Genomic DNA, 23,954 nt, shown 5'->3' with positions numbered 1-23,954 from the left:
ACAATGCCTATAGCTATAAAGTTAAATAATGGCTTGATTTAAAGTACTTTAAATGCTTCTTCAGAACTTTATATATATGTGTATATATATATATATATATATATATATATATATATATATATATATATATATATATATATATCAGCAGAAAATTAAAATGACTCTTGCAGTGGTTGTACTTAAAATGACTAAAAAAATATATTCTATTCAAATATTTATTTTTATCTCAAAAAGTACCTTCTATTGCTCTATCTTGCATGGCGGGGTGCTTTGTCAGATTCGTCTTGGCAAACGGAAGAAGCTAGATATGAAATAAGGCCCTTTTTTTGCTATAGTAGTTGCTAGAAAACTAATTAGAGGGTTTGGGGAATTGGTACATGTTTGGGCCATATTGAATTTATGAAGGTCATGTCTTAGCTGTAAATATTGGAAGAACTTTTGTTTTGGGAGAGAAAATTGCATATGTAGTGTTTGAAAGGATTTAAGAACATTTTAGGCATATAATTGGTGGATATATTGGATTCCATGCTTATATTAGAGATCAAAACCCTGCAGCTTATGAAGTTCTTTAAAATGGGTATAAATCTATATAGGGGTATATGAATTATATCCGTAATACCGCATAATTTATATCGAAATTTTTCTTAGCAATCTGAAAGTGGGGCACTCTACACTTTCTGCTATTTATGTCGGAGTCACAATGAAGTTGCATGCATTTTAACCTGTTCAGCTCTCATACTCTGTAAACCTCTTCTGGACCATAATCTTTTTTTACATTTATTCTATGAGCCAGTTTATTCACCAATATTTTTGTCGTTACTTTAGATAAAGTAAAGCATATATCTTTTTGTTGGGGCAAACAAGGCTTTCCTTTATTATGTTGCCTTAGGTCAATGATTACATTTTTTATGAAAATCAGTAGACAAAAAATACCAAAACTGCAAAAAAATCTAATTTTTTCGATATTGATAAGTGTTAGTTTTAAAAAATTTTTTTTTTACTGTAGATAAAAAGTATAATTTTTATTCTGAGATTTGTTTGTTTTTAATCACTATAAAATTATGATTCTTGCACAGTTTTGCCATTTTTTTTAATGCAACACTAAAAGCCTAATGTCACTGATCCACCTCTCCACCTTGTTAAGCCAGAGAACAGTGTGAATTAATTGACAAAATGCAAGGTAATCTCTGAATGGTAACCATGCTGAGTGGCCGACCTCCTGTGTTCACAATACAGCAGGGCAGCCACTCGTCATGGGACCAAGAAGCTCATGGAAATCACTATAGTAGCAGTGCCTACTACAGTGAAACATATCCCTTTGATCTGCAGATGAATGAAACAGAGCGGATGCCGAAATAACAATGTTACTTTCTTTCTTGTATTTAAACAGTGTTTATAAACACTGTATCAGATGTTCTACATCTACTCTATTTACACAACTACCCCCTGTCATTTTGACAGCTGTGAGATGCCAGTAAGTGCAGTACATAATGTGAGAGATTTACTAAAACTGGTGCACACTTTATCTGGTGCAGTTGTACATAGTAACCAATCAGCTTCTAATGTCAGCTTGTTCAATTAAGCTTTGCCAATAAAACCTAGAAGCTGATTGGTTACTATGCACAGCTGTACCAGGTTCTGTGAGCACTAGTTTTAGTAAATCTCCTCCTGTGCCTTGATTAAGTTTTTTGGGCATGCCCAGTGTTCACAACTGGCTAAAGAATTGCACGGGAGAATAAATCCCAAGCATTTGTACTTTACAAATCTTGTGTCTGATAAAACATTTGCCGAATGTGTATTTTAGCTGTGTATTTGGCTGGACTTGCCCTCTCACAGGATATATTTTATTGTTTTTGTAGATGGGCCACAAGTTCATGGTCTGAATGTTCTGCCTCCTGTGGCACAGGATTCCAGCTCAGACAAGTGGCGTGCCAACAACTAATGGCAGATGGTAGTGTAAAGGTGCTGGCTTTAAATTACTGTGGACTCACCAATCGACCAGCGGCAAGGAAGCCTTGTGTGACTGATACCTGTGTGGACTGGGTTCCTCAACCTTGGGGACAGGTAAAGTTCAATGAGATAGACATGTGTTAGCATATATAGTATGTCAACAAAAATTAGCCAGTTTGGGGTTTTTTTTTGTTCACACCCGTGCAAGAGAAATTCAGGTGGAATTTGATTTGCCGCTGTGGTCAACAACACACACTTATCTTTCCATCAGGTTTTATTATTTGAGGTTTAATGGGTTTTCTGAATACATTGAGTTTGTTTTATGTTTTTCTTAAATGACAACCTCACCTTTAGGGAAGTTGTTCTTTAATAAATACCCCTCGCTGCTGAGTAAGGTCCACCTGGAATCATACTTACCTTCAGCCCATGCTCCAGCTGTCTCTTCTCTGACATGGTCCTTGACAGATCCTCTTCATACCTAGTTTAAGTGCTGCAGCCCAATTCATTTCTATGGATAAACCATGTTCATGGTGGCCACCAGTGGTCCTTTGGAGTACAGCTTACCCATAGAAAAAAATGGAGATTCAGCAGTTTGAAGAGCACTTGGCCAGTACCATTTCTTAGGATCAAAGAGGAAGGTACGTGTTATACAAAGTGGTCTGCAGTCAGAAAGTGGGGATTTATTATAGTGGACCTAAACCTTCCTATAATTTTCAGCTTGCATAGGGCAGTGTGTACTGTCGCTGGGAGACATGTGATGCAGTAACCCGCAGTGGATTCGCAGGGTTCCCGCATCACATCAGTGTGAACTGGCTCCTTAATTTTTGTGCTATTTTTACAGCACTTATTCTATGTAGAAAGTGCCGTGTTTTATAATCTCATCATTATTTCTACATGAACAGTAAAAGGGATTATATGTGCTTTGTCCTGCAATCAACAGTTGGATGTTGTTAACACTACCTAATAGGATTAACACTTGAAGGAGTATCTACGGACCTTTATTTGATATACAGCTATAACAATATAGAGCAGCAAATATTTAAAAATAAACACAGATACTTTCAATTACAGGCTTGTAGGATGGCTTAATCTGAATCATCCGTGTTCAATACTAAATTAGATCTGGACTCTTGATCACTACATGCTCTGCTGCACTTGTAGTAGATCTTTTGCATCTTGTCTTGCAGCTCACCTAATCCCCGACTTTGTTTTTTTTCCCCGTGTACAATGACTGTATATTAAATCTATCAAAATTGTGTACATTAATCTAACACAAACATCCAATAATAATATACAGCATATTCACACCTTGTAGAAAGCGGCATTTATCAAATAGCATATACCTGAACTTGAAAGAATGTAGACAAGATTTAATTCATGATATTTTTGTGTGTGGAAATTTACTTTAGAAGTTTTTCATTATAGTGTTTTTCATTAGGGACCTGAACCAATCCAAACATCAATGTGTAACAGTGTTAAACCACCTTGGCAAAGGCAGTGCATGAGTAAGACCGCTTGGCTCCTATTATGCATCTTTTGTTGGTAGATGGTTGTGTATAATTAAAAAACACAGACCAGAGCTTAGAGCAGACTTGCCACAGACGTGTGTAAAAAATCAAAACAATTATGGAACGCTGCAGAAACATACGTCTTCTATCAAGTTCTTCAGGAAACACCTTAGTGAAATAAAACTGCATCTTTAGCCAGTCACATTTAAACTTTAGCTAAACGTTGACCAATATTACTGTCCTGTATTTCCAGTTATTAGTTTCAGGCCTCGTACACACGACCGGTTTTCCCGGCAAGAAAACAGCTGGGAGAGCTTTTTGCCGTGAAAACCGGGCATGTGTATGCTCCCTTGCCGGGAAAATTGCCGGAGAATCCCGATGGAAAAAATAGAGAACCTGCTCTCTATTTCTCTTTCGTTAATGGACGAACACAGCCTTAATCTTGACATAGTGTGAAATAGCCTTTCTTTAGGAGTGACTGGGCAGAAAGTGTTAACAACTTCAAAGCTGAACAGCCCCGCCCAGGGGACGTTCCTACTGACTATATCCCCTCAGCCTGCACCAAGCAGTTCAGTTTTTTTCTGCCTAGTCAAGGTTTTTTTCAGTCCCTAAAAATCGTTACCCTCTTGAAGAGAGTTTCTTGAAAAGATGGACCTCGCCCCCGATAGTGGACCCTCCTGTGTCCAGATTTAACAAGCTAACCACCATACCAGTGGAGGGGGCTCCCGCCTTCAAAGACCCTGCGGACGAGAAGGCTGAGGCGATCACCCACAACCTGTACACGGTAGTGGGTTCAGCGATACGCCCAACCATAGTTGGGGTCCTGGTGTCTCAGACACTCACAGAATGGGCAAAGATGCTGCTCAATGGGTTACAAGCACGTCAGGCTTCCTTGAATGAGATAGCCCTAGCTGACCAACTAGTACAAGGCCAAAAATTCATTTGTGAATCAGCCTTGGACACTTTTCCTCTGCTGGCCAGAGCTTCAGTTCAGGCGGTGATGTTACGCTGTCTACTTTGGTTAAAGAATTGGTCGGCGGACCAATCTTCCAAAAAAGCCCTGATGGACCTGCCCCTTAAGGGCGACAGACTCTTTGGAGCTTCCCTAGATGACATTATTAAAGATGCCATAGGAGGTAAGAGCACACTGCTCCCACAGTCCAAAAAGGGGAAGGAGCCACGCCGTAGGAAAGGGCCCTTCTTTACCGCACACAAGCATTTTTTTCGTCTGCGCAGTACAGCGACCACAGGCCGATAAAGTGCCTGCTCAGGGACAGACGTCCCTGGTTTCGCAAACCTAACAAACCTGCAGACAAAGCTACGTCTGCATGAAGGTTTTCCCCCACCCAGTTCGCGACCCAGTGGACATTTCAGGTCCCGACCGGTGTGTTTGCGAAGTAGTGTCTTCAGGGTACAAGATAGAATTATATCTTGCCCACCAAACAGATTTTTTTCCCTCCAGCTAGAACAGACTCCTCGGGAAGCCCTATTTGGGGCAGTTTTAGACCTGCTAAAACGCGGGGTGGTTATTCCTGTCCCAGTTCTGGAATGGTTTCAGGGGTTTTACTCCAATCTGTTCACAGTACCAAAGAAGGAGGGCGTTCGTCCAATTCTGGGCCATAGGGCCCTAAATTGCTTCGGGAAGGTACAAAGATTCCGGATGGAATCGGTTCACTCTGTTGTCACTGCCGGGGGATTTTCTGGCATCCTTGGACATCAGGGATGCCTATTTACATGTCCCCATATGCACAAAGCATCAGAGATATCTGCGTTTTTGCGGTCGGGGAAGACCACTATCAATTGTGGCTCTCCCTTTGGCCGGACATCGGCACCAAGGGTGTTCACCAAGGTACTTGCCCCAATTCTCACCCTACTAAGACAACGTGGCATCGCTATCGTGGGCTACTTGGACGACCTGCTTCTGAGGGCCAATTCGACCTCAGAATTAGAGGTGAGCGTGTCTATAACCTGTCAGACCCTCAGACACTTTGGGTGGCTACTGAACATTCAGAAGTCAGTAATGGTACCGACTCAACGCCTAGTATATCTGGGATTGATTCTGGACTCCTCAGAGGCAAAGGTTTTCTTCCCTGTGGAAAAGTTGCAGACCCTTCGGGCTGCGGTGCAGAAGTTGATATCCCAGAAATGGTCGTCACTCCGCTTTTGCATGCGAGTCCTGGGCCTCATGGTGGCCTCCTTCGTGGCGGTACCATATGCGCAATCTCACACGCGAGTGCTACAGATGGAAATTCTGTCCAGATGGGTCAAGTGCCCATCATCCCTGGATTATCAAATCCGGGTGAGCCACCTGGTCAGGGCCTCTCTAGTTTGGTGGCTGACCTCACCGGCACTTCTGTCCGGGAAGTCGTTCCTTCCTCATCACTGGACAGTCATCACGACGGACGCCAGCCTTACCGGTTGAGGGGGGAGTCTGGGGGGGTTCAGTCGACCCAGGGTCGCTGGTCTCCAGAGGATTCCCATTTGCTGAACAATGTCCTGGAACTTCGGGAAATCAGGCTGTGCCTCTCCACATGGTCTCAGAGGCTACGAGGGCGTCCAGTCAGGATCTAGTCAGACAACGCCGCGGCGGTGGCATATGTCAACCATCAAGGAGAAACAAGAAGCTCTGCTGCAGCGGAAGAAGTCGCTCACATCCCAAGGTGGGCAGAAAGGAGCATACCTTTCTGGCAAGCGGACTACCTGAGTCGACGGATGCTGGACCAAGGAGAATGGTCTCTGCACCCGGAGGTGTTTCAGCTCCTTTGCCCAAGATGGGGCACGCCAGACGTAGATCTCCTGGTGTTTCGACTCAATCGGAAGGTATTGAGGTTTATGGCCAGGTCAAGAGACCCATGGGCGGACGCGACAGATGCGTTAGTGGCGCCGTGGAGTCAGTACCGGCTACTCTATGCCTTCCCTCCTCTAAAGTTCCTGCCTCTTCTGCTTCGCAGAGTGGAGGCAGAGGGGATTCCTATGATCCTAATTGCTCCAGATTGGCCTCGGCGTCCTTGGTACGCTGATCTAGTGTGGCTAGAAGCAGACGTCCCTTGGCGTCTACTGCCGAGAGAGGACCTGCTGACCTGCTGTCACAAGGTCCCATACTGCATCCTGCTTTACAGTCGCTGGCTTTAACGGCATAGCTATTGAAAGCCAGGTACTAAGAGACCGGGGCCTGTCGGATTCTGTCATTCCTACCATGAGGAAGGCTAGGAAGTTATCCTCTAGGAGGATTTATTATTGAACCTGGAAAGCTTACTTAGCCCTTTGCGAGGAAATTAAGTGGAATCCACGGACTTATATAGTGTCCAGAGCCCTGCTGTTCTTACAAAAAACTTGCTTTAAGCACGATAAAGGGGCAGATATCTGCCCTGGCTGTTTTCTTTCAGCGACCCCTGGTGACTCACTCTCTAGTGAGAACTTTTGTACAGGGGGTTTGGCATATGGCCCCTCCGGTCCGTCTTCCACTACCTCCGTGGGGATTTGAATAGCAGACGCACCTTGGCATCTACCGCTACGAGAGGTTCCATAGGTCATCCTGCTTTACAGTCAATGGCTTTAACGGCATGACCTCTAGGTGCCTCAGAAACCACCATTTGAGAACATTAGGGAAGTTCCCTTGTTGACACTTTCTAAGAAAGTGGTCCATTTGGTGGCTGTTAGGTCAGTTAAGATGGTTCTGAGCTGGCAGCCTTGCCATGAAAGGCTCCCTATCTGATCTTGCACAAGGATAAGGTGGTGCTGCGGCCGCAGCCTTCTTTTCTTCCTAAGGTCATTTCGACCTTCCATCTTAAAGGGGTTGTAAAGACAAAATTATTTTCCTCTTAAATTAAAGTCTGATAGTAGCTGATAAAGTAAAAAGTAATGTTTTGCATTATAACTAGTTTGATACCTGTTGAAATCGAGCTGTTTTATTCACCTCCGTCACTCCTGAATCATTATTCTCACTGACTTCCTGGTTTGCGGTGCGCATTCATTCTTGCTACATCACGGCCTAATGGGAACTACAGTTCCCATTAGGCTTAGCCTCCATGCCTGTGAGGGATAAGAGAGCATCTTCACACAGGGCTGTAGTCATAGGGAGGGGGTGAGCACATTCTGCTTTCCACCATGCAAAACGGCTCAGATGCTGGTGGAAAGCAAGAAGAGGAGTGACAGGAAATTGCATTTTCAAACCTGGATTACTGTATTTTGGAGGTCAAAAGGAAAAACGAGGTAAGTGATATTTACATGCTCTAGCTTACAGCAATCAATTGATCTAATAAAAAACGAACCTTTAGTGTTCCTTTAAGGAAGACATTGTACTGCCATCCTTGTGTCCTCATCTGTCGAATCCTAAGGAGACGACATGGCATTCCTTGGACGTTGTCCGAGCTTCGAGAGTATACTTGTCTGTTACTGCTCCGTTCCGGAGTTCAGACTCAGGCCCCGTACACACGACCGAGTTTCTCGGCAGAATTCAGCAAGAAACTCGATGGGAGCCGTATTCTGCCGAGAAACACGGTCATGTGTACACTTTTCACCGAGGAACCCGACGAGGATCTCGTCGAGCCAAATAGAGAACATGTTCTCTATTTCCTCGTTAGTCAATGGTGAACTTTGGCTCACCGAGATCCTCGGTGGCTTCACAAGGAACTCGACAAGCAAAACGATGTGTTTTGCCCGTCAAGTTTCTCGGACGTGTGTACGGGGCCTCACTGTTTTTTTCGGTGGCTGGTCCCAAGAAGGGCCCAACGGTCTCATTGCCCGCCATTTCGAAGGTGGATCCGACAGATCCTGATTAGGCTTATGACATAAAGGGTCGGGCGCCTCCCTGTCACGATGCATTCGACCAGGGCAATGGTGCCTCTTGGGCTTTCTGACATCAAGCGTCTGTTTCCCAGGTGTGTAAGGCGGCAACCTGGTCGCCCGGTCACACTTTCACAAAATTTTTCACCTGATTAGGCTTATGACATAAAGGGTCGGGCGCCTCCCTGTCACGATGCATTCGACCAGGGCAATGGTGCCTCTTGGGCTTTCTGACATCAAGCGTCTGTTTCCCAGGTGTGTAAGGCGGCGACCTGGTCGCCCGGTCACACTTTCACTAAATTTTACAAGTTGATGTGAGTGCATCTTCGGATGCTTCTTCGGCCGCAAAGTTTTGCAGGCGGCGGTTTAGAGTTACAACTCCTCAGTTGAGGAGCTCTGTTTTGTTTTGGGGTGAAGTTTAATTTTACGCTGTTCCCACCCCTCATTTTGACACTGCTTTGGGACGTCCCACTATGTCAAGATTAAGGCTGTGTCTGTCCATGAACGAAAGAGAAAATAGGATTTTATACTCACCGTAAAATCCTTTTCTCTGAGTTCATGGACAGACACAGCACCCACCCCTCTTTTTTTAAAGTTTGTACTGCTTGCTACGAACTGAACTGCTTGGTGCAGGCTGAGGGGATATAGTCAGTAGGACCGCCCCCCTGGGCGGGGCTGTTCAGCTTTGAAGTTGTTAACACTTTCTGCCTAGTCACTCCTAAAGGAAGGCTATTTCCCATGTCAAGATTAAGGCTGTGTCCGTCCATGAACTCAGAGAAAAGGATTTTACGGTGAGTATAAAATCCTATTTTTCCCACCGGGATTCCTGGCGGGTTTTTTTTTCCGCCAGATTTACTACACTTGCCAATGGAAAACACTGCGAGGCAGTGTCGAGGGAGCATAAGCCCTGTACACACGGCCGGGATTCCTGGCCAAAGCTCTCCCCGCAGTTTTCCCGTCTGGATTACCGGCGGACTTTATACCGCCGGGAATCCCGGCCGTGTGTACAGGGCTTCAGAGGTTAACTCAAACCCCCTGCTTCCCCCATTTTAGAAAAATTACAAAGGCAACAGGGATTACTTCTTCAACCTACCTCTGGGTAGATCATGTGTTACACGTTGCAAAAGCCATCCCGATTCCTCCAGAGGCTTTCATAATAGTAGTTTGCCAGAAATTGGAAATGGTGGCACGGTCTATAAGGCTGCATTCTCACATTAGCGTTTTCAGCTTGTAAAATGCTCCTAAAACGCTCATCTCAAAAGTTCCAAAACACCCAACAAGCAAAATCCCATTCATTTAAATGGCCCCTGTTCACATCTGAGCGTTCTGTCGCCTTAAGCAAAAAGCCTGAAGCTCAAAAAAGTACACAAGCTTCTTTTTTTTATAATTGTTCTGCTCGTCAAGGATGAGCATCAGAAGATTCTATTATTGGGTATCTAGTGTAGCTTTGATTGTTCCTATCCTCCACACATGACATTTTAGTAGGTTGCTCAGACCACTCTGGAGTACGAGGATACACTCTTCCATCATTGTTCCTATATACATTAATACTAGTAGAGTCTTTTAGAGTTTAAGTTCATAGTATGTGCTACCCCAAAAAAAAAAAAAACACTGTATGACATAAATGTTTTTACATAAGTTTACCAGTTCTAGGGACAACTTATCACATCCACATCCTATAGGAGACAGTACAAGGGGCGGCAGCAGGACTTTATTGGATGTGAGTTAGACACAGTGTTGCCAACCGTCCGTATTTTTACGGACAGTTCGTAAAATTGGGCACTTTTTCCCCCGTTCGTAAATGTCTGTGGTTGCGGGAATGTGCCAGTAAAAATAGCCGAGATCGGTTCGGCTTGGAACTGCGCATGGAGATTGGAGGCAGGGGGTGATTGGAGGCAGGGGGTGATGGTGGCTGCGGTGGCACCACAGAGGGGGATGGAGGTAGGCGGAGATTGGAGGCAGGGGGTGTTAGTGGCAGGGGGTGATTGGAGGCAGGGGGTGTTGGTGGCACCGCAGAGGGTGGGTGATGGAGACAGGGGTTGTTGGTGGCACCGCAGAGGGGGATGAAGGCAGGATATGATGGAGGCAGGGGGTGTTTTGGAGGCAGGGGGCCTGGGGGAGATTGGAGGCAGGGGGAGATTGGAGGCACCGCAGAGGGGGGTGAAGGCAGGGGGTGTTGGTGGCAGAGGGGGATGGAGGCAGAGGGTGATGTGACTAAATCATTTGCCCTTATTATATCGAAAATGACAAAAATATTTTTTTTACCTTAAATCATATTGCTATTTGCCTAGAATACTTGCTTGTAGCCTAAATACTGAAATTTGGACCTAAAAATGTAATTTAGTAACTTTTGTGAAATGCCAGTAAAAACGTGGCTGCGCCAGTAAATTTCGGGTGTCATGCCAGTAAATTTCAATCTGGTAGGTTGGCAACACTGGTTAGACATGTACACATTTAAAATATATAGATCATCTTTATTTGTGCAAAAAAGTTAAAAACCCATAAATGGGTCACCAAAACATTTAAAAGTATTATACAGGCATAATACTGAATCAGCAGTTCAATGTGAATCCATATTTGGAGTTACAGATAGTACATTAGTTCACATGTGTGTTCATTACACAGGAACATAATGTGTAATGAACATGAATGTGAACTAATGTACTGTAACTCCAAATATGGATTCACATTGAACCGCTGATTCAGCAGTATACCCAGTGACGGCCACACGACCCCCCCCCCCTACCTGTTTGGTTGATTGGCAAACAAACCCCTAGTCACTCGCCTGTCCACCCCCCCAGCCCCACACTTACCCCATTCAGGTTGCGGGCAGCTTCGGCGGCTTCCCCCCTGCTTCTGCTTCTGGCCAATACAGTCACTTCTCCTCTCGGCCAATCAAATTTAAAGACCACCCACTTCCTGATTGGCTGGGAGGAGAGCAGGAGGACAATAGCGAATATTAATTCGCTATTGTCACAGAACTGGGTGGGCTTGGGGAGCAGTGCTCTGTGCCCCGAGCCCAACCTTTTTGAAGCTAGTAAGAGCTTCAGGCTCTAATCACATGCTTCAATATATTTTTACCCCATTGAAATCCATGTGTCCGGCACCCTGCATGTAGATTAGGGGCTGGGTGCATGGATTCGTTGGGGCACCCCTGCACCCCTAATGGAGCTGCTGCCACTGATTATGCCTGTATAATACTTTATGCTTTATGTATGCTTTTAAATGGGATGTTTTGGTGACCCATTTATGGGTTTTTAACCTTTTTGTACAAATAAAGATGATCTATATGTTTTAAATGTGGATGTGTCTGCCTGAGTGACAACCTCACATCCTTTTTCCTAAATTTGTACTGTATGAGATAAAATGGCGAGCATTTATAGTAAGATAATTGCTAAAAGTTAAAGAAACAAATTCCATCAAGTTCAATTACCTACCACCAGAAAAGGCAAACCAAAACAGAACATGGAAAATAAAAAGTAACTATGAAGTTGTATACTTACATTGAGGAAAATTGTTACACTGTAGTCCACTTCACAGTTTCTGTGTGGTCACAGTGTAACAATTTTCCCCAATGTTCCTGTGTGGCCACATTTGCACATTTGAATGGGCAGCTGTACCTGTGGGAAACAAAGGGAATAGGCCCCTGCACCTTTTTCTAAAATTGCAGTCACATGAAATCCAAATGGTCCTATGCGTTTCTGCACATCCAAAAGCATGCGTTTTTCAATGCGTGGAGGTGCCAGTAAGAAATTAACAGCAGTGCATTTTTTCTGCGGATGCAGGAACACGTTCAATTTACACACAGTCCCACACCCGCCAAAATGTGAACCTAGACAAATCATGGCACAATTAAAAAAAGACAGGAAAATAAATAAAATTTAAATCTACATAATTTTTGGTCTCTGCATCACGTGTCCTGATTTAATCCTCCTAATATTTCCTCAACCTACCTAAGAGTTAAAGAAAATCCATATTTTTGGCAAGGACCTCATTAATATAGTGGGAATATAACAATACAAGTATTTACAAAAAAAAGTATTGTATATGGTATAATTTTATTGCTATGGGCCAATGGTCTCCAAACCGCAGCCCTTTGCTTGCCTTTATCTGGCCCTCGGGCACTGCTTCTCCTACTAATAAAAGACACTGGGCCAGATTCACAAAAGGGATACGACGGCGTATCTGCTGATACGCCGTCGTATCCCTGTTTCTATCTATGCGACTGATTCATAGAATCAGTTACGCATAGATAGGTAGAAGATCCGACAGGTGTAATAGTTTTACACTGTCGGATCTTAAGATGCAATACCGCGGCCGCCGCTGGGGGGAGTTTGCGTCGTAAACCAGCATTGGGTATGCAAATTAGGAGTTACGGCCGATCCACGACGGTTTTTCGTGTTCGCTACGTCGCCGCTAGTATAGTTTCCCGTCGCAAAGTTACACTTTTTTTTTGGTGCCTTAACTTTAGTCAGCAAGTGTATTGCTGTCTAAAGTATGGCCGTCGTTCCCGCGCCGAAATTAAAAAATCAACGTCGTTTGCGTAAGCCGTCCGGGAATACGGAAGTACGCTACGCGCGTCGCCGTTCTACAAAATTACATCACGGCGCGCAAAGCACGGCGGGAGTTAGGAAACGGAGCATGCGCAGTAGGTACGGCGCGGGAGCGCGCCTAATTTAAATGGCACACGTGCATTTGAATTGGCCCGCCTTGCGCCGGAGGCCACGGGCGTAGGTTTTCATCGCAAGTGCTTGGTGAATCAGGCACTTGCGATGAAAAATTGCGGCGGTGTAACTTATCTAGGATAAGTTACGCCGCTGCGATTCTACGTAAATCTGGCCCACTATTCCTTGGACTGACACCAATGATTACACTATTACACCCACTGAAACCAATAATGGGGCACTATTCCTTCCACTGACTACAACAATGCAGTACTATTTCTCTTATCAATATCAATGATGGGGCTCTTCCTCCTACTGACCACATATGGAATTGTTTCGTTCCCACTGACCCCCAACTCCGAGTCATTGTTTATTCCCACTGACTGGGGCATTTTTTTTTACTTACACTGGCCATAGCTTGACCCCCCCTAATTTCTGAAGAACAGTAATGTGGCCCTTTGTTTAGGTAGTTTGGAGACCCTTGCTACAGGTCCATATATTCTATGGGGATTATTTACTAAAGGCAAATCCACTTTGCACTACACGTGCACTTGGAGGTGCAGTCGCTGTAGATCTGAGGGGGGACATGCAAGGAAAATATAAAACAGCATTTTTGCTTGTACATGATTGGATGATAAAATCAACAGAGCTTCCCCTTATTTCAGAGATTCCAGTCAGATCTACAGCGACTGCACTTCCAAGTGTGCAAAGTGGATTTGCTTTTTGTAAACAAACCCCTATATCTACAATTTAAACAGTGTGGCAGAGACTATGGATACTATATAAATTAATAATAAAAATAATGGTAAAAAGTTATAATTTTTACCTGTGCTAGAGAGTCAGACAGTGACAACAACAGATATTTGAACTTTAAGGATTTGTTTAAACAGAAGAGCCTGTCAAGTTGGAATATATTTCTATGGACTGTGTAATCATATAGTTATTGTACTTCCAGTATTGTGGTTTTGAAGGTAATATTATCGTGTTTGGAAAGTACGGATGGGAAGACTCTGAGGTTTTTAAGTGTTGCTCAAGACACAGAAATAAACTGATTGACTTACATTACCTTTTAAATATCCATCCAGATGTAAGATATGTGCATGATCCGGTCTAAGCTAGTCAGAAAGAATATGAATGACCTTGTATTCAGTCTGAACATTGTCTTTTTCTTTCAGTGTTTTAATCGCTGCACCGGACAAGGAATGGGCTTACAGCATCGGCACATTGTGTGTCAGAACCGGAATGGAACCGTGGTGCCAGACACTTACTGTGTTAGAAGAAAGAGGTATTTGAATCCATCTAAAGTTAAGAAGCCAGTAACATATTACAGATGTAATACTCACGGGCATGCCAATTTTATGGTGGAAAAATTGTACATGTCCAAAAAACGGCAGATTGTTTTTTTCTGTCATTTAGCTGTTATGATGTTCTGGTAAGATCATCTGAAGGCCTTTATGGCTTTCACCACTCAAAGAGATTTGTAACATTTAATGTCTTATTTAAATGCTTCACAGTCACAATCCTTGACGTTAAAATGGAAGACTTACAAACATCTAGAATGTGTAATCTATATAAATCTAGGGAAAAAATGGAATACAATAGATCTAAGAATTCTAGTGTTTCTTACTCTTGACATTACAGACTATAACAAAACTTTGTATCCATATAGTGAAAGCATACTTGTCCCTTTCACAGACAAGAAACCAAAAGCTTTTTTTTCTTTTAAAGTGTATTTTGTGCGTGTACTCGAGAGAGGAGCCGGACTGCAGGAGTTGGGAGTAGGCAGGCCTCCCCCAGAGGCAATCTGCCACCTTTCTCCATGCCCCGGGTGGCAAAGGTGGGTGTGTGAGGGGGTCCTCCCACACAGCCCGCCCTACCTGCTCCGCTTTGAAGCCCAACGGGGCAGAGGGACTCCCCATAAGGGAGTGAGAGGATCTATCCCGCTCAACCAGCCCCGTTAGTCCTTCGCCTCTGTTTTTAGAGACCGCGTGGTCAAAGTGCATGCATGTTAACCCAATTTCGAGTGCGTGTAAGTGTGGGAGGGGGGTGGGCGTACTAAGCGCAAGCTTACCTCGCATAGCACACCCACCGGGAGCCGGGCTGAGACCACCAAACTCAATTCACATGTAGCTGAGACCGGGATCCGAACCTCTAGCTGCAGAGGTGAATGGCTTGTCAGCGCAGTGCCAATCGCGTCGAGCCACCGCAGCTCCCCAAACTAAAAGCTTTTGATGGTGGAAGCTGCTGTTTCTTTTTTGTGCATGGTAGTAGAGTTATGCCCTGTACACACGATCGGTCAATCCGATGAGAGCGGTCTGATGGATTTTTCTATCAGTTAACCGATGAAGTTGACTGATGGTCAGTCGTGCCTACACACCATCGGTTAAAAAAACGATCGTGTCAGAACGCGGTCACGTAAACCACGTATGACGGCACTATAAAGGGGAAGTTCAAATCCAATGGCGCCACCCTTGGGGCTGCTTGGGCTGATTTTGTGTTAGTAAAAGACGATTCACGCTTTTATGTCTGTTACAGCGTGATGAATGTGCTATCTCCATAACGAACGCTAGTTTTACCAGAACGAGCGCTCCCGTCCCCTAATTTAGTCTGAGCATGCATGGATTTTTAACCGATGGACGTGCCTACAAACTATGTTTTTTTTTCTATCGGTTAGGTATCCATTGGTTAATTTTAAAACAAGTTTCAAATTTTTTAACCGATGGATAAATAACCAATGGGGCCTACACACGATCGGTTTGGTCTGATGAAAACGGTCCATCAGACCGTTCTCATCAGATTGACCGATCGTGTGTGCGCGGCATTAGACTACCGAGTATCTCTAGCAGTAGTTTGGACTATCTGAAAATGAAATAATTACAGAGCCCCTTAGCTCCCCATCTTCAATTTACTTCTAACACTTCTGAGATATTTAGTAAAACTATGTATACTGCTGCAGCACACTAATTACCTTCATAGTAGTCTGAGATAGGTGGCAGAACTGCATGAACAAGACCTAATCCCAAAGTATATCGACATTGATACCTGAGTGTACCTGAAAGTGGAATGAAACCCATGGATTTAACCAAAACAGTTACATTCAAGGCATGCCTTCAGTTGCTAGTGTGCTTATGTCAGCTGTCAACCAAACTGTCAAGTCCTAAAATGGCTAATGTCATAGCTGATCACATGTGTAGCACCATGGCAATTGCAGATCAAACAGGCTAAGATGACAGTTTCCTTGGCTGTGAAGGATAGGAGGGTTTAGTGCCACTTTAGCTCTGTATGCTACCGCTGGGCCTGACAGTGTCCACATAGATATATAGCTATATTCTCTTTGGCTTTAGATAATATTTGTTAATATTTCTACGACCTAAAACTCTTTCTTTGGAAATGAAAGGGTTTGATTTACTAAAAGCAGTTGTTCCAGAGCGAAATGAGCAGAAGCTTGGCTGACTTTCGTCATTGAATCATTCAAAAATTCATTTTTTTTATTTGTCTTGCACATGATTGGGTATTCTTTGCAAAGTAAAGCTTTACCTCATTTACTAAGCTCTGGAGCAATTACATTCTTGTTGCCTTTAGTAAATCAACCCCTAAGTCTGTTTGGTAATATATAATAGAATTTAGATGCAAAATAAAGGTCTGCAAGGGTAGACTATGGGGTCGATTTACTAAAACTGGAGAGTACAAAAAATGGTGCAGCTCTGCATAGAAACCAATCAACTTCCAGGTTTTATTGTCAAAGCTTATTTGAACAAGATGAAGTTAGAAGCTAATTGGCTACCATACACAGGTGCACCAGATTCTGAGTGCTCCACTTTTAGTAAATCTCCCCCTTATGAGATGGAAAACTCTCCTCTCTCTATTGCTGTATTTTCGAATCTTAAAAGAGAACACCAAAACAAAATTTTAGCAATGACTATATAGAATTGGTGCATGTAGGCTTTTTATTTTTGGATGGGAAACTAACGATTCACAATATTTTGGGCCTGTAACAGAAAGAGTAAGGCTGTTTTCATCAATTCTTCTCTGTGTAATAGGCAAACATCTAGTCACAATACCAATACAGTTTGATGCAAATGTTGCACCTTCTCACATACATGCTGTGAACTCACTAGAAGCCAGCATATCTGCTGGTAACCTTCAGCAAACATTATTGTTGTATTGGAGTTTTAAAAAAAAAATCCATTCTGATATTATACACCTTTACATGCAATCTATTCTGGTTAAAGTATGCTAATTGGATTAAATACAAACACTACACAAGCATCCTATAATAGATATATGCTTACCTTTGCAGTAGGCATAAACTGCAATATTCTCTCTGTTGCAGAGGATCTACACCTCTTGGAGTGGCAGATGCTTGGCCTTCTACTGCACATTGTAGCTACAGGCATCGGACCATATGCCGCCACTGTGTCCTATAGCGATGTAAGGACCAGCAGAAAAAAACACTGCAAGCAGTGGGAGCCCAGGCATCTGACACTCCTGGAAGTGTTTGGTAGTAATGGTAGCCTTAGCTTAGGAAAAGAGTGAAGACTGAAGACACCCGAGTATTCTGAAACTCAGAAAAAAATACATCTTTAAACAATTAGGCTAAGCTGAAGTCTACGTTGATAAGTGCTATCAGTTAAAAAAAACTGCAAAACTGTGTGCTTTTTTGTAGAGAACTAGGCTTGCATACATAGAGCTTTCCTTGTATAATGCAACATTATACAGTATTATCTAAAACAAGGGTAGGCAACATCGGTCCTCCAGCTGTTTTGAAACTACACGTCCCATGAGACATTGCAACCCTGACAATCACAAGCATGACTCCTAGAGGCAGAGGAATGATGGGATTTGTAGTTTCACCACAGCTGGAGGGCCGAGGTTGCCTTCCCCTGATATAAAATATACAGTATATACGTTTTCCCCTAAAATTGGTAACAGTGGGGTTGATGTAATGGATGTTCACATAACAAAGTTAATGCAGAGTTAGGCCCCTTTCACATGTGCGGACCGTATGTCCGCATTTTCATCCATCCGTTGCGGATGAAAACGGGACATACATTGGTCCCTATGTGATTGCGGGTGTCAGCGGATGACCATAAGCTGACACCCGTAGTCACCCGCCTCCGCAAAGATCCGATTTTTCCGGACGGAAGAAAATCCTATTTTTCTTCCGTCTGGCGGATCGGATCGGGTGAACACGGACATACGGTCCGTGTTCATCTGATCCCCCCATAGGGGAGAAAGGAGGAAAGACAGGGCGGTCCCTGCACAGTGTGCAGGGACCGCCCTGCCAGCCGACGGCTCAGCGGGGATTTTACGGAGGATCCCCGCTGAGCTTGACGGACACACAGAGGCGGATCATTACTGATCCGCCCCGTGTGAAAGGGCCCTTAAAGTAAAACTAAACGGTATCTGAGCACCACAAATTGAAAACACTGTTTAATAAATGTTTTAATATTCACAGCAAACTCACCCAATTCATTTTGTTGTAAATCAATTTGAAAAACACCCCTATAGCATTTCTAGCCACGGATCTCTTGAACAAGGGCAGATGATTCATGTAGAGCTTACTTCCTGGAATGCATCCGTCTTTAGCTCAGGTGTGCAGGCAGGTGAAACTTACTTATTATTTTTTTTTTACATTTCCTTAGTTGTTTCATGGTTTGTGACCTAGGCCAAAAGGATGTCATACATCCTAGGAGGGGAGGAAGCCCTTCTGCCTTCCTCCCCTTCTAGGATGTATGATATCATTTTGGCCTAGGCCAGAAACCAGGAAGCAACTAAAAAAAAAAAAAAAAAAAAAAACAATTAAATAATGATAGCAACATAAGGAGTAAAAATAGTTCATTCTGATTGAGAGAGTTTAGTTCCATATAAGGTGATGCTATAAATACCCTATCATGTGCTTGGGGAATTAAAAAAGACAGGGTATTTACTAGCACATGGCATTCAAATTGAACAGAGGTTCACCTTCTTTGTTTATATTCTATTTGCTAAGTAAAGAGCCTCTCCTCTAATACTAAATCTACCCCTTTGTCTTTGTGATGTTATCTTGCAGCAAAGCCTTGACTCTTTGTATGTGCTGTTTTGGAAGCTGGAATACTAAAGGGAAATGTTTTGTGGTGTGTTTTATCCCCAGGCCCGCTTCCAGAAGGGACTGTTCTTCGGAGATGTGCGATGTGTACTGGAGGACAGGCCCCTGGAGACCGTGCACTGCAGCATGTGGAAATGGTTTTCAGTCTCGGAAAGTAGACTGTGTGCATAGGAAGAACGGCAAAGTTTTGGCTGATCAATACTGTGTGTGGAAACGGAGGCCCATGACTTGGCAGCGCTGCAATATTACGTCCTGTGGAAGTATGCAAATATTTGGCTATTACAATCATTGACAATTGTATTAAAAACAAAATCTCCCTAACAGATGTGTATAATTGCCAGAAAAGAGCACTACTCGCGACACAACGTTTAAAGTGCACCCATCACCACCAAACAGCAGAGACATGTATATTCCAGCCTGTAAATTCCACAAGAACTAGTTGTATGACTGTTATTATGATATAATCAAAGTTCCTCCGCATAATAATTAAAAAATGGTTGCTCTCATTGTAAGTGATGGCTACACTTTAACATGGTGTTATGTTCTGCAGTATGCTGTGCCTTATTTTTCCACCGTTGTGTTTTAATTAGATCTTTTATTTTACAGAAGGAGAATGCAAGGATACAACTCACTACTGTACATTTGTAAAACAGCTTAAGCTGTGCTTATTAGAGCTCTACAAACAGAGATGTTGTGAATCGTGTAACGGAGCGTAACTTCTCCTGAAAAACCGTGCTCTGCGGTAAACTGAAGAGATGAGAAGGATCCTCAAAAAACTTGTAAAAAGTTTGTACATTTAGGTTTAATATTTAGAATTTAGAGGTCTATTCAATGGAACACCCCTGCTGCCCACTGGAAACAGAAAAGCATAAACCTAAAAGTGAAATAAAATAGAGTCTGTATGGCCGAATCCCACTTTATAGACGTTACCAGGATTAAATAACTAATGTTGAAGGGCCAACAAACTTTAAAATAAATGATGTTATAGTTAAACTTTAAAATACTTTATGTTAAGAAGCTAAAATTTCCAACATTGAGCCTAGGTTCACACTGCTGCGAATTCAAAATCGCGGTAAAATGCGCGATTTTACCGCGATTTCGCGGCCGCGATTTTGCAGCGATTTGCCGCGATTTCGGCCGCAATTTAATGTAAATCGCGGCCCGAAATCGCAAAAAGTAGTACAGGAACTACTTTTTGAAATCGCAGATGCGGCGTCGCACTGATTAGGACAGTGCCATTGCCGACAATTGCCGCCGATTTGAGATGCGATTTGACATGTCAAATCGCATCTCAAATCGTTCCAAATCGTACCCAGTGTGAACCAGGGCTAAAATAAGTTGTGTTAAGAAGCTGAAGTTTCAAACTTTAAAATAAGTTGTGTGTAAGCTTAAATTGTGAACTTTCAAAAAGTTTCCTATATCTACAAAGAATTTCAGTCAACATTGTAACTGTTGTGTAGCCTCTTGTTTCATACCCACCATTTTATGCAAAAAAAAGGTAAAGGGTCTCTATTCACAGTATTATATGGAATTACTAGACAGGGAATTTGTTGCGTGTTAACCTCGTACACACAGTCGGACTTCAAACAAACGTTTCCGTGGATTTTTGTCCGAAGGGAGTTAGCCGGGCAAACCCATAGCATACACACGCTCGGACTTTTCTGCAAACTTTCCTAAAACTTTCTCAACATCACGTGTTTTTTCTGCTCTTTTCTGCTCTTTACCGCCACCCTTTGGTCAACTTCTGCTATTGTTGGTTAATTTTAACATTGGTACTGGGCTTGCGTATTTGTACTTTGTACAAAAGTCCGATGGCTTGCTGTACACATGGTCGGACTAGGCACCATCGAATTTTTGTTGCCGAAAAGTTTGTCCGTTTGCAGAGCAAACTTTTGTCCGATGAAAACCGAACGTTTGTCCGATGGAGCGTACACACGGTCTGATTTTTTGGAAAACTTGCTCATTTTGAAATTTGTTGGCTTTGGAAATATCTCACTCTCATACTGTAACAACTCCTTATTAAATAAAGTCATATCTAAAAAGTATCTGAAGCTTTTATAGATTCATAATATTCTTAAAAACTATTTTGCATAATCCAGTTTTTATGTCTAGTAGCCATGTTGCTTTTATACAATATACCTTAATGCTGAATGGGCTCACAGTGACATTTGGATAAATTGTACTAAAAAAAGCATGTGCCTGTGGCATGGGTCACAGTATAGTAAAGGACCTATGTAAGGTCCGTGTTAGGTTATGTAGCTTAAATTGAGCATGTCATTGATTTCCTTTTAACCACACTCGCTTTTGTTAGTTTACTTTGCTGGGTAAACATGAACTAAGCAGCTTATGTTTTCATGCGGTATTGGGATTTCCATTGAATAGAGTTACAAATGGGAAAGTGAAATTAACTGACGCAACATCAAAGGTTCATTTGATGGAGAGAAGCATTTCTGTAAATTGTTATAATACATAATTGTAGAAGGATAGAGAGTCATCAGCTGTATAACCCAATGTGAAGGCTGTATGAAGGTTGGATATGTATAGAATACAGACTCATGCTGTATTTACTAGCGGTAGCTAGTCTTGCTGTATGCTCTGTGGCTGCAGTAGGCTTGGGCTTAGTAAATATATGACCATGCTACTACACAGCCATGTTTATTGTGTATTCTATACAGTTCTGAACAATCAAGGAATTCATTGTTACGGCTAATGCAAATACACATTGAACAATAACTAATTCTTCACAAATTTCAATTGGCAAATACTTTGCCAAATGTTTTAATGTATAAGTATTACTTTTATTTTGGTGAAGTTTGTTGCCATAAGTGGCTACATAACTCAACCACCCACTCAACATCCTTTACTACCTGCATAGAAGAGTACAGTAATTCACAATATTCATGGTATTCTATAAGTTTAAATCTAGCACTGCAGCAATAGTATCTGTTGTGGTGAGCATATATTATGTGAGTGTGTCTGTGTGTGTGTGTGCGCGTGGTATAAAATGAGTGTCAATCTATTAGCAGTATTAATTTTGTCAGTTGGTGCCATATTTTATCACAGTAAGAGTGACTGAACCACAGTTACATACAAAGGTACAGGTTTACTGAGTAAGACAACCAATACGTTCACAGTTTTCTAAAGGGAGCTCAATAAAAATAAGTATTCTGACCTACTCCTGGGGGTTTTTGCACTTTTATCTCCTACATTAAGTGCCGGATTACACAGGGGCAACCCAACTTACAAGGCGATTTGGAGGCAATTTCAGCGCGACTTCAACACAACTTCAGCGCGACTTTGAGCAACTTACAATGCAACTTAAAGTTGCCTCAAGGACAGGCAACTTAATCAGCTCTGTGGGAGGGAGGGATTTGCCTATTTAAACTATTTTATTTTTCCTGTAAAGTCGCTTCAATATAGATGGAGATCCGACTTAGAGGCAACTTCTATTGAAATCTATGGGTACAAGTTGCCTAGAAGTCACCTTGAAGTAGTACAGGAACCTTTTCTGAAGTTGGAGCAGCTTCAGTAGAGTACATTAAGACAGCTCTCATTCACTTCAATGAATTTCTTATGTCCAACGACTTGGGGCAACTTGAGGTCTGACAAGTCGGATCCCAAGTCGCTGTAGTTTGAACCAGCACTAAAGGCTGTGTTTATTTAATAAAATGCATAGTTTCTTGGCCAGCCAAACCGCTGGTTTATTTGTTCTGTGTAAATGGGACAAAATTGAATGTTCCCCTTTTATTTCCTCTACAGCAGGGGCCTCCAATCTACCACTTATTGGCCAAATATGGCCCACTGCAAGGTTTTATTTAGGATCTGTGACCCCTCACACAGGTCTTCAGGTCAACCTATTTTTGCCATTTCTTCCCAGCTTCCACAGCTACCTCCTCCTCTGGTCTCCAGCACAGGTTCCCCCCAGCCGTACCATTGTGTCTTTGTACCACTGTTGGTTGCTAGAACTGTGAATGATGCCCCAGCATTCACAAAAGTGTGCAAGGGTGGACTCTGATGTAAACGGGGGACTTTCATGGGGATCCTGATCCAAGGGGAGATTCTGATAGGGACAATCATAATCATGTACGGTTCGGATGTGTGCAAGTTTATCTGGAACCTCTTTGCTTTGTTTTAATGAAGTTCTTTCTCCATTGTTCTAAATCATATAATGCTGATTTCAAAAAGCTCCAACTAAAATGTATTCATTCATTTCAATTTTATTCACTCATTTTTTTTGGCCCGTGAGTATTTGTAAAATATATTATATGGCTCTTGTATTGAAAAATTTGGATAACCCTGCTTTATACCACATATTGGCTACTAGATGGATCTGAGGACCATTGGAAATAAATACTTATTTCTTATGATCCTCAGATCTGTATAGTGAACATAATGCAGTATTTTTCTGCACCATTCTATTTTTTATGTGTAAATAACATTCAACCTGTAGAGGAATTAGAAGGACAGCATTCAATTTGCACAGAATGACTGTACTAAAAGTTTTTCTGGCTGACTAGTTATGCAATATTTTTTGTAAATACACCCAGAAGAAAAAAGGCCCCTTTTTATAAAGTCAATATTCTTAGTCAAAGCAGTTGAATAATAAACTATGACAATACTATATAGTGCTTAGCATATTCATTTATGCATGTACAGGCAACTGTTCTCATGTTGCCTAAATGAAAATGTTCAGTTTGGATTCTAGTGTGTCTACAGAATGATGTGTCTAGAGATAGGAGAGAAATATTTAGAAGGAGCTCTATTCATGAAGTGCATCTTCAATTGCAACAATTAGAATGTTAACATTTCCATTGTTACATTGAGTGACTACATAAAGAAAAGAGAACAAAATAAATATTTCGCTTTTTATTACCCTATTACCCTGCCCAGCAGTTCCAAATTGTGAGAAATGACTAATGGTAAATGAAATCCCCTAGAAACAACAGTTTTACTCTGTGT

The 23,954-nt window shown here is 42.5% G+C and overlaps 1 protein-coding gene across 2 annotated transcripts in view; it reads left to right on the top strand.

Annotated features, from left to right (window-relative positions):
• Positions 1 to 20,046, top strand: part of ADAMTSL3 (ADAMTS like 3) — a 634,062-nt gene extending 614,016 nt beyond the window's left edge. The window contains exons 28-31 of one of the 2 annotated variants that reach the window (XM_040342560.1): positions 1,860 to 2,064; positions 14,083 to 14,192; positions 19,041 to 19,255; positions 19,602 to 20,046. In XM_040342560.1, the coding sequence (XP_040198494.1) occupies positions 1,860 to 2,064; positions 14,083 to 14,192; positions 19,041 to 19,255; positions 19,602 to 19,711 (640 nt within the window). In that variant the 3' untranslated portion in view covers positions 19,712 to 20,046. Of the gene's footprint in view, positions 1 to 1,859; positions 2,065 to 14,082; positions 14,193 to 19,040; positions 19,502 to 19,601 lie in introns of those variants that run through there. The other variant, XM_040342561.1, reaches the window with a different exon arrangement.
• The last annotated feature ends 3,908 nt before the right edge of the window (positions 20,047 to 23,954 follow it).

The sequence above is a fragment of the Rana temporaria genome, chromosome 3 (genome assembly GCF_905171775.1).
Source record: "Rana temporaria chromosome 3, aRanTem1.1, whole genome shotgun sequence".
Taxonomy (NCBI): Eukaryota; Metazoa; Chordata; class Amphibia; order Anura; family Ranidae; genus Rana; species Rana temporaria.
Note: the sequence above shows the minus strand (reverse complement) of the source record. Positions and strands in the feature narration are given on the sequence as shown.